Source organism: Carassius gibelio, chromosome A3, assembly GCF_023724105.1.
Source record: "Carassius gibelio isolate Cgi1373 ecotype wild population from Czech Republic chromosome A3, carGib1.2-hapl.c, whole genome shotgun sequence".
NCBI classification, from domain to species: Eukaryota; Metazoa; Chordata; class Actinopteri; order Cypriniformes; family Cyprinidae; genus Carassius; species Carassius gibelio.
In genome coordinates, this window is record NC_068373.1 from 28,125,511 (window position 1) to 28,140,803 (window position 15,293).

The 15,293-nt window shown below is 35.8% G+C and overlaps 1 protein-coding gene across 1 annotated transcript; it reads left to right on the top strand.

Annotated features, from left to right (window-relative positions):
- The first annotated feature begins 221 nt into the window (after positions 1-221).
- Positions 222-14,950, top strand: LOC127955654 (cyclin-F-like). Its single transcript, XM_052553477.1, has 17 exons — positions 222-432; positions 2,086-2,240; positions 2,333-2,439; positions 3,740-3,807; positions 3,915-4,111; positions 5,115-5,168; positions 5,476-5,580; positions 5,661-5,738; positions 6,991-7,139; positions 8,237-8,401; positions 8,486-8,609; positions 9,922-10,102; positions 10,186-10,273; positions 10,973-11,072; positions 11,148-11,281; positions 12,153-12,325; positions 12,866-14,950. Exons 1-17 carry the CDS (start codon positions 420-422, stop codon positions 13,270-13,272), a joined length of 2,298 nt encoding a protein of 765 aa, XP_052409437.1. The 5' UTR covers positions 222-419; the 3' UTR covers positions 13,273-14,950.
- Positions 14,951-15,293: the final 343 nt, after the last annotated feature.

A 15,293-nucleotide genomic window follows, 5' to 3' on the forward strand; every position in this document is an offset into this window, starting at 1 on the left:
GTCCCAGAGGACTGTAAGCGCGTAATTCGAAATAGCATCTTTTCAGCCAATGCATCGACGTCTTTTATCCGCTCAGAAAAGTGGACCAATGGCACTTCGAGCTTCACACGATGGCCAATCAGAACGCGGCAGCGGCCGCGATGGGCGTGCCCGTGATCTGTCCAGTGAGCGCCCAGAGTTGATGTTTAAACTGTCCGCGCAGGCGTGGCTAAGCGCTCGGGGGGCGGGGTGTAGTAGAAGTTGCGTGGTCGAGTCAGAGAAGAGTTGTGTTTTAAACTGTACAACACTATTAATTAACAGTAATTTAGTAAAACTGGTTTTATTCTTTTTAAGGTACAGTAATCAAGGGTTTAAGTATTTATTTCACTTCACTGTGAAGCATTATTGTTGAAAGCTGACTTCTCAAATCCTTCCTTGAAATGAAAGCGGGCGGTAAGTAACTAACTTAACTTACTTTAATGTAATTAAATTATAAATTTTCAGTTATCAAACCTTATGAGTGTACAGTTACATATTTAGTCGATAAAAATATATATATTTCATAACAATTAGGGTTGAATTTGATTAAATAGCTAACGTTACAAAACTTCAGAAAGAGCTAACGTTATTACTGTTGCTAACCGGTATGTAATTGAAATAGACTTTTTAATCATCTGAATATACATATTATATTAATCATAACAGCGTTGATGAAGTCGTTTTAGTAAATGTTAATGTGATCTCTCCTCAAGAGAGGTCAGTTATCCTCTGTCCCAGGACTGCTTTAATCAATAAGGAGGGAAAACTGGCTACTGGCTGTTAGCATGTCAATTATGCCATTACAGAGCAACAAAACGCATCGTTTTTATATAAAATAGGTGTTTTCTATTAATGTTAGTAGTTTTTAAGCTTTTAAAATCATTTAGATTAAGAAGCTGATGTAAATAATCTCTCTTGGTTGCCTGTGTTAAGCAAAGCCACTTCCCATTATAGTACCATGGTAATACCATGTTTTTTTTGGGCTAGTACCATGATGATAATCTTTGAAGTACATTGGTATAACCTAAATATCAATGTTTATGATTATAGTGATCTCTTAGCACCATAGTGTGTGGCCAAGTCCCATGGTATTGCCATATTTTATACCATAGTACCACTAAACTACTTTGTGCAGTGTTCGACTAATTAACATGAGCATTTATTTATGTTTAATGGCCAATTTCAATATATAGTGGGCAGAGTGAGTAATGTAATGGAGATCTATGTCATATAAAACATAATTTAATGCTGATAATTGTACTGGACACAGACACAGTTATAACTGTACACTGTAAAAAATTACTGTGATTTTAACAGTGAAAAACTGTGAAAATGCTACAGTACAAACCTGTTAACTGGTAAACGGTAATTTCCTGTAAAATTTACCGGGACTAAATTTACCGCAAACTGACGTTCCCTGATTTCTCTGCGTTGCATTTCAAATTTAGTTTGAATTTTGAGTTTTTTTCTTTGAAATAACTGTTTCTTCTTATTTTTTTTCTTATTTTTTAATGTTTATTAGGGTTGTATGTTACATATAATGTTGTTAAATTAATTTGAACTTTTATTTATTTATTTATTTTAATTTTAACATAAATTTCAGTTTAATGAGTCTCACCATGATGGTGTTTAGTGCTTGTGTGAATGACACTGTGCACCCTCCATTTATCTTATTATTGTGATGGGCTTTGTTTCATCACATCACTTTCTCATCACCATCTGCTTTTAGTTGTTACCAGTGTATTACAAAGGTACAAAACGGATTTCAGTACTTCAATACATAAGTTGGGGTATTAACATTGTATTACGGTATTAAACTGTAAAGTTAAGCTAAAACCATAAATCCTAAAATGGTATTACCGTATTTTTTGCGGTATAATTCTGGCAACCACAGCTGCCAGTTTTTTTTTTACTGTAAATTTGACGGATTCTTTTTTACAGTGAATGATAATCTGTAAATGGGCAGTCAATTGAAACATTTGCAGAGTTGCAATTCACAAAGTTATTTGGTGAATCACGGTTTGTTTATTGCATGTTAATAGTGAGTTTCTTCTTCCCCGTCTCCAGTGCTCCACTGTCGATGTGCCAAATGTTTCTCTCTCCCTGTGCGGAAGCGTGTCCGAAAGCGTGCGCCTGCCGTCACGCTGCTGTCCCTTCCTGAAGAGCTGCTCCTGTGTGTCCTCCAGTGCCTCTCCGCTGAGGATCTCCTCGCCGTCAGAGCTGTAAGTCACGCCGGATGCAGACATCTAACCTCAAAAATTAATCTGTTAACCAAAAGTGGTTTTATAATCGTGAATATCATGTGATCCCACAGGTTCATTCTCATCTTCGTGACATTATCGATAGTAACTCGAGTGTCTGGGCTAGAGTGAGTTTCAAAGACCGCTGGCCGGCCCCCGATACCGTTTGGCTCTTTGAGAGGTATGCCAACATTTTTACCATGTTTCCAGTTTTTTGAGATTCAGATAAGAACCTTAAAGGGATAGTTCACTCATTTTTTTCAATTCTGTCACCCTCATATAGTTCCAAACGGATAACACCTACATTTTTTTCTTCAGAACACAAATTAAGATATTTTTGATGAAATCCGAGATCTGAATAGACCACAGGGGAACTGACATGTTCAAGGTCCAGAAAGGTAGTAAGGACATCGGTAGAATATCATCAGCATCAGTGGTTCAGCCGTAATGTTATGAAGCTACAAGAATAGTTTTTGTGTGCAAAGAAAACTGAACTAATGACTTCATTCAACGATTTCTTCTCTTCCGTGTTAGTCTCCATCATTCGATCACGAGAGTACCACATGGACTATTTAATATATGTCCAAAAAGCTCCCGGATTTCATTGAAAATATCTTTAATTTGTGTTGTGAAGATGATTGAAGGTGTTACTTGTTTGGAACGACATGAGGGTGAGTAATTAATAAAGCATTTTCATTTTGGGTGAACTATCCCTTTAAAATAATTTTGATTCAGACTGATTCGCTAAAGATTCAGATCAATTTGGCGGTTTGTCAGGTTTGATCAGGTTATAGATAAAAAACTTTTCACATGGAAAACACATTTTTAGATTCATTGAGATTATTTCCAGGTTTTCTTTTACTGGGAAAACTAGGGCTGCGTGATCAATCACAATACAATTGAAATCACATTACGACTGAGTGTGATTGAATCACAGAATCTGTGATCTAATTAAACATATGTGCCGCCTGTTTCAAAATCAGTGTATTTCTGTCAAAATAAAGGTTTGGTGGTTTAACGTTTTAAAATGAATAAATGAAGACAACCGTAGATATTAGTATTGTAACTTTATGATACGTAAAAATTGATCGCATGAATGCACTGTAAGTCGCTTTGGATAAAAGCGTCTGCTAAATGCATACGTTTTAATTTAATTTTAATGTAATTTTAATTTAACTCAACAGTTGTGTCGTAAACGTATTATAATTACCATATATGTTTTCTAAATGTCTTTTTTATTTTTTTCAATAGTAATGTTTCTTATTTTATTATTATTATTAATTAATAATATTAAAAAAAATCATAATTCTTATTGTTCCCCTGGTTATTCCTAAATTTTGCTTGCTAGTGCCTGCTTGATGTCAGTATTTCCTCACTATTCACTTTCAGAATGATTGAGTACAAGCTTTTCTTGTTACTTTTTTATTTTAATAAGTGTCCTTGTTTTTCTTTTTTTACTGCTTGTCCTCTACAATATCTAGGGCTGCGGAGAAAGGGAACTTTGAAGCTGCTGCCAAACTAGGAATTGCGTATTTGTACAACGAAGGCCGTAAGTTTCTGCTCTCCTTCCCAGTGCTCCTGTGTTTTATGTGTGCACAGATTGATTTAATCGTCATGTGCTCACGATGTGTGTGTGTGTGTGTGTGTGTCTTGCAGCTTCGCTCAGTGAGGAGGGGCGTGCTGACCTGTGCGGCCGCATGGCGTCCCGGTACTTCAGCCTGGCCGAGAGCCTGCGCTCCCCGCTGGCCGACCCCTTCACCTGGCTCTTCATCCGACCGCCGTGGTCCATGTCTGGCGGCTGCTGTAAGGCTGTGGTGTACGATCGACTCCACGCCGAGTCTGAGACCAACCCGGTGAGCCATTGCTGAATATCCCAGCATGCAATGCCAGTACAGTTCACGTCCTCCTAGAACCATTCACAGTTTCTCTTTCTTACAGTTTTAAGACTTTTTTTCTTAACCTGTTAACTGTCACTCACGTTTTTGAAGATAGACTTGAATGTGCATGATACAAACCTAAATTTTTATAATTCATGACTGAAAACATTTTGTAACATGATTTTGATGTACCATTTACATGGTAATGCAATGTCTGATTTTAAAATGGGTTTTAAAGTATGAATTTTGAGATTTTATGTTTTCAAGTGATATATAACTTCTGATGATTTCTAAAATGTGATAGAGAAAAAGGCAACAAGGAAGTCTTTTTTTTAAACAAAGGTCAAAGCTCCTTTTGTAATGTAGATTTCTGAGGGTGCACTCTTGTCATAAATTCATCTATTACTTTTCCTACATAATTTTTAACAAAAAATATTGGTATAATATATATTTGGGAGTCTTAGACCTTTCCAACGATATATAGTTTGTCAAGATTAGATTCGATTTGATTGTAATATAGTATAGTCAACGTAGGCGTCCCCTTATACGGGACGGGGTGACATTTAACAGGTTAATGTAAGCGTTTATTTATTTAATTAAATTCCATGTGAAATGACTAAAGGGATACTCCACCCAAAAATTTAAATTTGGTCATTAATCCCAAATGATTTTTTTTTTTTTAAATATTGGCTTTTTTACTTTATTTTGGTCAAATAAATGTATGTTTTTTTTTTTCATGTTGACTACAAAATTGTTAGGAAATGTCATATGATGTATATATATATATATAAGTTTATATATATATATATAAACTTTATTGATAGCCTGAGTGCACTGTAAGTCGCTTTGGATAAAAGCGTCTGCTAAATGCATAAATTTAATTTAATTTAATATATATCTGTTAATCATAACCCAGATTTGGCAGGATTCATTACCATCTGACTCTAAACCCATTCTAATGTCTCTCTCTTCTCTCCAGGGCCGGAGAGGGACGTTACTGTACTGTCTGGCTAGAGTCCTTCAGCTGTTTGATGTGAGTGTTGCTCTTATTCTAGAAACCAGGATCTGAGAATGATTGTGTAGAGACACTCGACTGAATCTCTGTTTGTTCTCCGAGTCAAGAGCAGATAACTTGACATTCACAGGAAGCTGGCAGACACCTGGTCAGATTGTAATGCTGGGTTCGGGTCGCTCATTTGATGTTTTCTGTCAAGGGGTTTTATCATTTGTGCTTCAAAGTCAAAAGGTCTCAAAGAGGAATGATAGAAGCTCCTCACAGCCCTCAGACTGAATCCAGATCAAACCTGATTGTTGACTGTGTGTGTGTGTGTGTTTGTCAGGATGAGGAGAAGCGTGACCAGGCCAGGGCCATGCTGAAGGAGTCTGCGCGCTGTGGGAGCGTGCAGAGCTCGTATCTGCTGTGGGAAATGAACCGCGGGACATCGGTAAGCGTTTCTTCCTGATCTCGTTGCTTCTGTTTCTCTTGCTGTTGATGCTGAAGGCTGCTGTGATGCTCTGTCTGCAGACGGCTGACCCCGGCAGACATCTGCAGTGCATGCGCACACTCAGGGACTACGCTGCTAAAGGATGCTGGGAAGCTCAGGTGAATTTACCACCTTCATTTGTTTAATATACCTCCTTTTCCCTGATCGTAATCTTTTTCTTAACCAGCTGTTTCAAAAGAGAAACTGTGCACAAATGTAGAAATCTTTAGCATTTTGTGTTCAGCATTTCACTATAAAAATTTTTTTTTTTGGATATTATTAAAGTGTATAAAACACAAACGCTACTTCATTGGGTATTACTGGTAAAGTGAAATGAAAGTGAAATTGAATCTTTCTAAGGACAGTCGCTTCCCTTTAAATCAACGTTCATATAAAAACACCCGCGAGGCGTTTTGATTTAGATTTTTTTTTTCATATGTTTATTCAACAGAGTCAAAACCCGCTAAACCCAGAAGCGCATATATTTACTTACTTGCCGGCAACTCGCCAAAATAAAAGCCTGCTGATTTTAAGGTTTGAAAAAACTAAACAAAAAAAATAGTAAATATTAGTATTTTATTTTTAAGTTTACTATAAAATAATTGTATTTGTATTTAATACTCTCTTTTTACTTTAAATACTTTATCACACTTTATTTTGTTTATTATTTTAAACATTTTATTTATTTATTGCATTTTATTTTGAACATTTAACTTGTTTTGAGGAGGAAAGAAAATACTTGATTTTTTTTTCAATGTATAAAAGCATTTAAAGAATAAATATATATTTTTTATTCATATACATGATATTTATTTTGAGGACCAGATCTAGTTTTAGAAAAAAATAATTTTAAGCATTTTTTTTTGTTCAGAATTTCAATTTCATTGATAATGAAAACAATTTATTTTAAATGTATATAATATTTTGTATGTATTTGTTCATATTTAATATTTATATTTATTTCTATTTTTCTTGTTTCTTGTTATGAATTTAGCCATGTTAGCTTGCATGATGCTATATTGTAAACAAACATCTTGTCTTTAGTTTGGCGGCTCAGTCTTCAGTTTGTTCTCAGTCATTACCCATCATCCGTCTCTATTATACTTCATTCTCATAATGTCTGAGCTCTGAGCGCGCTCATAATGGAAGAGCACAGCCTGGGAAAGCTGCGTCACCATTCCTGTCATCTCATCTGGAGCTTTTTCTGTGCCATTGTTGTCATGTATTTATAATAATAATCAGCAGCTGGGCCGGATTGAATGCCACTCTGACGTGTGTTAATAAGCTTGTATGGGGGCTTTAAATGAAGAGTGATGCTTTCTATGCTAAAGTCTTTCGTGTTTGTCTAACGTGTCGGTTGTGATCTCCCAGCTGGCATTCGCCAAGTCCTGTGGCACAGCAAACCCTCTGGGTCTGGAGCCGCGGGCCTGTGCTGACCTCGTGGCCCAGTTCTTCCTCTCGGGACCGTCACCCCTGAGATACCCACAGCACCTGCAGGGACAGGACATCACCACGAAGAGGTACAGCGTCTCTAAACAGTCCTGCAGGTTCACACTCAGGGAAAACCTGGAAATAGAAGCGCATTTAAGAATGTGATTTCTAGGCTTGGAACGCTCACTTAGATCTTTATTTATCTATATCCATCTGTCTGTACAGTTATATAATATTATTATATTTTTTTTCTTTTCTGAATTTAAAGTATTTAAAAATATCTATTTCTATTATTGTTGTTGTTAGTAATATATTTTACTCTATTATTATTATTATTATTATTATTATTACAACATGGGTTGTGAACACCTGTTCATGTTGAATTGATAATGAGTGAAGTACTTTCATTGTTAACTAAATCTGTGTCAAATCATATTTGGTAACTGAATTGAAATAAAATAAAGTAAAAATATGAATTTGAACTTAATAAAGATAATAAAGATTAGTATTGTTGCTTTGGCCAAAAAAACTCAAAATACGTTGTTATATTACTAAAACTGAAAATAAAAACAAATTGCAGCTACAGTATATAGAAATATTAAAAAATACTAATAAACATGAAACTGACAAAATGTAAAAAATTGAAGCTATATAGGAATGTATAAAAAAAACAATAAAAATGACAAAAGCAACCCTGAAGCTATATAGAAATATATAAAAAAATAATAATAAAAATGTCAAAAGCACATAACAAAATTACTAAAACAGAAATGTTTTTGAAAAATAAATGACAAAAGCACATAATTACTCAAATTAAAACTGCAAATGTTAATTCTTTCTAGTTAATTAATTTTTTTAATAAATACTATAATAGTGTATTTAAATAATACTAAAATAACACTTATTGAGCGTTGCATGTTTTCTTTTATTGCCAGCAATATCCTTGTGAATATAAATGTTCAATGAATATCTCCTAGTAGTAGTATAGTAGTAAAAAATGAAAAAGCCAGACTTGTCCATGAATGTCAATAACTCACGCAGTGTTGCAGCCTTTAACGGTCAGTTTGGCCTCAGTGGATTTAACTCTCGATGTCTGTTCATTAGAGCACAGATGTATTGAACAAATCCTGTATCCTTAGACTTTTCTGGCTTATTGTTCCCCTCATCATCGCCGCTGTGTTTCCAGGTATATCCTCGTGGACTGGCTGGTGGAGGTGACCACCATGAAGGACTTCTCCAGTCAGGTGCTACACGTGACCATCGGCTGTGTGGACCGCTATCTGAGCCGGCGCTCGGTGCCCAAGGCCCAGCTGCAGCTGCTGGGCATCGCCTGCATGGTGATCAGCACACGGTGAGCCTCTAGCGCCACACAGACGCTCTGTTCACGCTGTTCCTGTGCTCCGCTGAACTCTCTCTGACTCGTCTGACCCCTCAGATACATCAGCAGAGAGATCCTGACCATCCGCGAGGCCGTGTGGCTCACAGACAACACCTATCAGTACGAGGACCTGGTGCGCATGATGGGGGAGGTCATCTCCGTGCTGGACGGGAAGATACGGGTCAGTTACACACGGACATTAACACTTTCATACCAACACAGATCCCTCTTTATAGGCTCAGATTAACATAACCTTGTGTCTGAAGTTTTAGAGTCCAGTGCCAAAACTGAGAGAGCTGCTTGTTAGACAGCATGTTAACATCATGTATTTAATGATAATCTATTTATTTCTGTAAAATCTTTTGTATATACAAATATTTCACGGGAATACACAAATATTCTACAAACATCTAGCTATGATATATTAAATAAGTATTTCAATAATTCACAGATATACACACACACATATATATATATATATAATATATACACACACTCATAATTACTATGCTTCGTATATTGTTTCTAATTTAAAAAAAAATCTGTCTTTTTTGAGTATTATATACTAAAATGTTTTTATAAATCCTGGATATAATATATAATCTTAAATATATGTAAGTTTTATTTAAGGTATATGTTTTTATTTTCATATAAATATCCTTTAGATAAAAAAAGGATATTTTATATAAATATTTCTAATAATAAATGGGTTATTAACAGTATTATATACAAAATATACAGGTTTTTATTAATCTGAGATGAAATATGTAATTATTATAATGTAGTTTTATGATTTAATTTTTATTAATATTTAATGTCTTTTTTTAATTACATTTATTTTAATTAATTTTAATTGTCTATTTTTAGAGTATTATACTAAAACATTTTATAAATCTAGGATAAAATATATGTATAACATTTTAATATATATATATATATATATATATATATATATATATATATATATATATATATATATTATTTTATAAATATTCTTATTAGTATTATTTCTAACTATTTAATTTTTTCTTATTTCTAGACTTATATTTAGAGTGCCTTTCAGCTTTCTTAGTAGCCCGCTGACAGAAAACTAAAAAACTGTAAACTTTTGTCATTAAATGATTTGTCATAAATTGACTGATTATTGTATTTTCTTTACATCTGATACTCGTTTACGTTTCTCATAAATGATATGCAAAACCAAAGACTAATATTGCATTAAACAATAATAATAAAGTCTACAAACGATGAGACCTCCTGCTGAATGCACAGCAGTGTAATGACAAAGACGTCCTAGATGGCGCTGTTTTATCTGTAAAGCTGATATTTAAGAACTAATTACACCAAAAACAGATTATCAGTCCGTCTCTAATAAAAGATAATCTCACAGCCATTCTTTCTAAACCTTAAAGGATCCTTTTTTCATTTGCATGACCTATTTACTGTCACTGTTGTGTTAATCGACTAATTAACATGTAAATGTTGTGTTTCAGACCCCCACAGTGCTGGATTATGGCGAGGTGCTGCAGTCGCTGATGCCCGTGGAGCGCCGCACCTCTCATCTCTTCAGCTACATCAGTGAACTCTCTCTGCTCTGCTCGCCCCTCGCCGTCCCGGGACCGTCCCGACTCGCCAGCGCCATCCTGCTGCTCACCAGAGCGCTGCACAACTACGGTACCACGATCACATGCCTCTAAGACCAGACCCAAACATTCGACTGACTCGGACCAGGTTTCCTAACGCGTGTTTCTCAACAGTTCCTGTGTGGCCCGTCCAGCTGGAGGAGAACACGGGTTTCTCCAAGCATGACCTGGTCTCCTGCGCTTTATCGCTCTATGTCAAGTGGTGAGTGTCCGTCGTTATCCGTCTAATTAATGCACACACAGGAAGTTTTCTGGTTGTTCTGACCCTGAGAGAAGCAAGCGGTTCTACAAAGGCTGCTCCCTTCTAAGGCAGGAAACTCACTTTTTGAGACGCTTTTAGTAGCGTGTGATTGGCTGTAATCATTGTTCGTTTCTATATTGATGTATTTTTTTTTGCTTTTTTTAAATTAATTATTAGTTATAATATTTATTATCATTATTAGCATGGTTTTTATGGTTTGTTTGAAGAACTGGACACATCCTCAGTGATTAAACCTAAATAAATACTAACTACGTGAATAAAGATGTCGCGCTGAAACTTAGACGGAAATTAAAGTGGAAACAGAAAATGTATTAAAATATAAAAATGTATATGATTTTTCAGACCTACATTAGTAACAGCTATGTAACTAATATAACAAGAAAACTTTGGTAAATTATATCTAATAATATAAAACAATTAAAATACTAATATTAAATGCATAACGATTACAAATATTTAAATGTAAACTAATATTATTGGTTTTTATATTATAACATCTCTAATCGTAATTTGTTTAATATATTGTTTTTAATCAATAATGAATATTTTTGTGATCATTATTAGTGTTACAACTTCACATGCAACAGTCTCAAAAATCAAATGCGTTCACTCTTTTGAACTCTTTCTCTCCGTGCACAGTTTTGGTCAAGATGTGCCCAAAGACTACAGACACGTGTCTCTGACCGGAGTCAAGCAGAGGTTCGAGGACGACGCGTATCATCAGATCAGCAGAGACGCAGTGAGTGTCGTCGTCTTCTCTCGGAGTCCGCTCTACGCTGAAGTGTGTGTGATGTGACGTGTGTTTCTGTCTCAGGTGATGGGCTTTAAGGAGCTGTGTCAGGTGCTGGAGGTCCCAGAGGTGGAGCCGCAGGTGGAGGCCCCCAGCGCTAGCAGTCAGCTCACAGAGATGCATGCCTTCCTGTCCTCTCCCTCCAGCAACAGCAAGAGGTGAGGAAGAACGCTATTTGCATATGCTCATATCCTGTCTAGAGATGCAGGGTAATGTTTGCATTTATTATGTGTAGGCTTTAATGAGCAATGTCCTTTATCTCGTGAGTGCACTCTTGGAATCACAGTATTACTGCATGAACACAAAGACAGTTGGAGGAAACTTCAAATAGCATTCATTTCAGATTGTAAGGGGCGCTATCATTTAAGAAAATCCTTTAAATTCTGCAACTGTAATAGTTGAAGTTTGCCAAAACTGTATACACAAATGTATTTTGCACTTTTTTTTAAGTGCTAAGGCCCTGAAAAATATTAGGAAAAATATTGTATGTCATATAAACAGACAAATCTTGCTAAATTTAAAATAAGTGCGTTTGCTAATAAATTATTTAATTGTAGGGCTGCACAATAAATTGCATGCAATATTTATATATTCTATATATTTATTATATCATCATTTAATTTGTTTTACTTTTTTTATTTTATTTTTTTCAGCTATAATATGTAATATTATAATTTTTATTCTTAGTTAAATTTCTTCATTTATATATATATTTTTGCATCAGTTATTAGTATAATGTTTGTTGTTTTAATAACATTTGTATTATTAAATAATTGCATCAATTGTAAAACATTTTTAAATAATTTTAGTTTACATATTTATTTAAAGTAAATTATCAAGGCTGCTGAATATTTTTAAACAGTAATGATATTTCAAAATATTAAATGTTTTTTTTTTCATCAACTATATCTATCTATATATATATATATATATATATATATATATATATATATATATATATATATAATTTTTTTTTGTTTTTTTTTGTCATTATTCTTTCCAAATAATAATTTTTTTGTTGTTGTTCAGGAGGCGAGCAGACAGCATGCAGGCGCACCGAGGCAGCTTCCTGGCCACGCCCACAGCCGAACTGTCATCTCAGGAGGAGACGCTGCTGGGAGACATCCTGGACTGGAGCCTGGACACCTCCTGCTCCGGCTACGAGGGCGACCGGGAGAGCGAGGGCGAGAAGGAAGGAGAAAGTGAGTGGGGGGAAATTGCTCTTATATCATACACCATATTCTGATTCAGCAATAAGGCTAAACCAATTGTTATTAAAGCATGAGTCACATCAGTGTCACGACATCTTGAGCTCATCAACTTGAAATTCATGATGCACTGATTCTGAGTAACCACTTCAGTTTAGTTATTTTTATAGTAAAAATATATACAATATATACAGCCACTTTGTTGGAAGCTCAACTGTTTCTGAGAACTACATTGAGAACTACATTGTTTGGTGGAAGAATGCTGTTTTTATTTATATCATTACACTTTATTTGCTCTGTTTTATTCTGTGAAACCTTACTACGTATATCGAATAACCATTTTATAAAAGCAGTAAGCCCCTTGAGGTCATTTTGTGCATCATGGGTGAAAGTAGTTACTATGATGTGAGCAAATATAAATAATGTAAATGTTCATGGCTACTTCTTTCATGATGTTTGAACGGTCCAAACACCTCTTCAATCCCACTCATTTAAAGGCCGTTTGATGAGTAACCAGATCTCTTTCTGTCACAGTTTCGGCTATGGAGGTGCAGATGGAGCCTGTGCTCGAGTGCGCTGACAGACAGACGCATTGTTGTGCGCTCTCCAGTGATGACGACAGTCTTTGTGAAGAGCACACTGAGGAGGAGGAGGTGATGGGTGGGAGCGCCAGACCCTGGAAACACCACCTCTCCTCCTCCTCTTCCTCCTCATCGAGCACAGACCGCCGCAGCTCGGGCTACTCATCCATCCAAAGCGTTCCCAGTCCATCTGTCTCTAACTCTCTGGTCTCTCCTCCAAATCCCGCTGGTTTTCTTCTCCTGCTGCCACCTGCGCAAAGGACTCGCCGACAGGTGAAGAGGAAAAACACGGCAGCGCACAGCGGAGGAGAGGCGGAGTGCGACGGGGATGCTGCCAACGTGGCCTTTCTTAGCCTCTGATTGATTGACAGGAAGCTTAACGCATCGTCGTCCCTTAACGCATCACTTCCTGGCCATCCGCCTGGAGCACTTTGTTTCACGGCGTGCTGATGGTCTTTATCGCAGAGCAGCGAGAGTGAGATAAAGTGGCTGAAATGTCCATTTCTGAGCTTGTTATTTCCTCCCATAATGCATTTCACGTCGGCTCCCGATGGCGGGAGCGCCTTCGCTTGAGTGTTTCTGTTGACAAGCAACGGGATAATGCCTAAAATGTGTTCAAATCACTGGAACTGTCACTGTTTTGTGTAGGTTGTGTTACGTCTTCGTATTTAAAATTCCGTACTGTTTACAGAAAAGGACTTCTAGTTTATCAAATGTGTTTTTTTACGAAGTTACATGCAGCTAGGGAGAAAACGCACTCAGTCCATGAAGTTTCATGCTGATAAATGCACTGTCCGAACAAAACTGGTTTGTTTACGCAGATGTTTCTCGTCACGTGTTTTGATTATTTATCTGGAACTTTTTCTGATCGACTCCAGTGTTTTTGTATTTCCGCATTGCTTTGCGTTCGCCACAAATCTTCTGCCAAAGTTCTCGCATTAACAATTTTTATACTGTTTGTCTGCTTGATACCACTGATGTTTTGACCTGTGAAACCTGTGGAAGCTCGTTTCCAACACTGAATTAAAAAACTGTAACTATATCTCGCAATTCTTTTTTTAAGATTGCGTGATATAAACGTTGCGACAAACTCGCAATTGTAAGAAAATGTCAGAATTTTGAGTGAAATTGTTTTCCTCAGATTTTGACTTTAGAACTCGCAATTGCAAGTTTATATTAATAAGTCAAAATTGCGTGATGTAAACTCGCAATTGTGAGAAAAAAAATCTGAATGGTGAAGTTTATATCGTAATTCTGATTTTATAACTGACAATTGCGTATTTAATATAATTGACAATTTTAAACTCACAATTGCACAATAAAGTCAGAATTGTTAGATATAAACTCGCAATTATAAGTAAAAAATTTTTAATTGTGAGATATGAATTTATATTTTTGAGGAAAAAAAAGACAACTCCGAATTTATATTTCGCAATTTTGACTTTGTAACTCGCAATTGCGTATTTACAGTATCTGTCACTTCATAGAAAAAAAAAAAGTAAACTGTGGGATAAAAAGTTGCAATTGCCCTTTTTTATCCCGTGGCGGAAATGAGCTTCCAAAGAAACCTAGAAATGTACAGTAAATCTGTATGAATTTCTCACATATTTTTACAACCGATCCAATGCAACAACCGCTGAATGTGATCGTTTGACATGCTTTTTCATAATGACCTCGAGAGATACCGAGCACTTTTTATGACCCAATGCTGGAAAGCAGATTGATGCTTCTTAACAAGTCTCAATGTTTTATCTTTATACATGCTTGAACAATCAACCATACGAATATGTTTGTGAGTGTTCGACCGAGTTCATCTGTTTGAGGTTATGACACTAAAAGCATTAAGTTATTATTATTGTGCAGGTCTTGTTGGTACTGTATGTTGAACATCACTAAGGATTGCAACTGTAAATAATTAATTCTTGTTTGTAAGTGTAAATATATAAACGTATGAAGCTGTGAAAGGCCATGTGAACTTGAAAACAGACGTGTGTTTGTTATAGCCTGAAAACCACAATAAAACAATGCATTAGTTACATTTGCACGTCTGCAGCGTTTCTTTTGCATACACATGGGAACTGGTGGTTTGCAAGCATTTCATGTCTCTCACTACACATCTTACACCTTTTTGAGTTACTGTCATGAAATACCACGCTTTATCGCTGTGGTTTGATGACCTCATGAGCATGTTGTTGGTCAAACAGTTGTTAAACGGTGGTTTCATTTAAAAGATTTATTGATGTTAATCAACCATTACTTGTGGGTCACATAAAAAAATATATATAATTTTTGTGTCTATTGCATCTAAATACTTGCGTAAATATTGTGATACATAATTTACATGGTTGAGAAATGTGAAATAGCAAAGATGATGTGTATAT

Excerpts from the sequence above, each read along its gene's own strand:
- LOC127955654 (XM_052553477.1), top strand. Across the intron at positions 5,169-5,475 it reads GAGTCCTTCAGCTGTTTGAT|GATGAGGAGAAGCGTGACCA; the intron begins GTGAGTGTTGCT and ends TGTGTTTGTCAG. Across the intron at positions 12,326-12,865 it reads GGGCGAGAAGGAAGGAGAAA|TTTCGGCTATGGAGGTGCAG; the intron begins GTGAGTGGGGGG and ends TTTCTGTCACAG.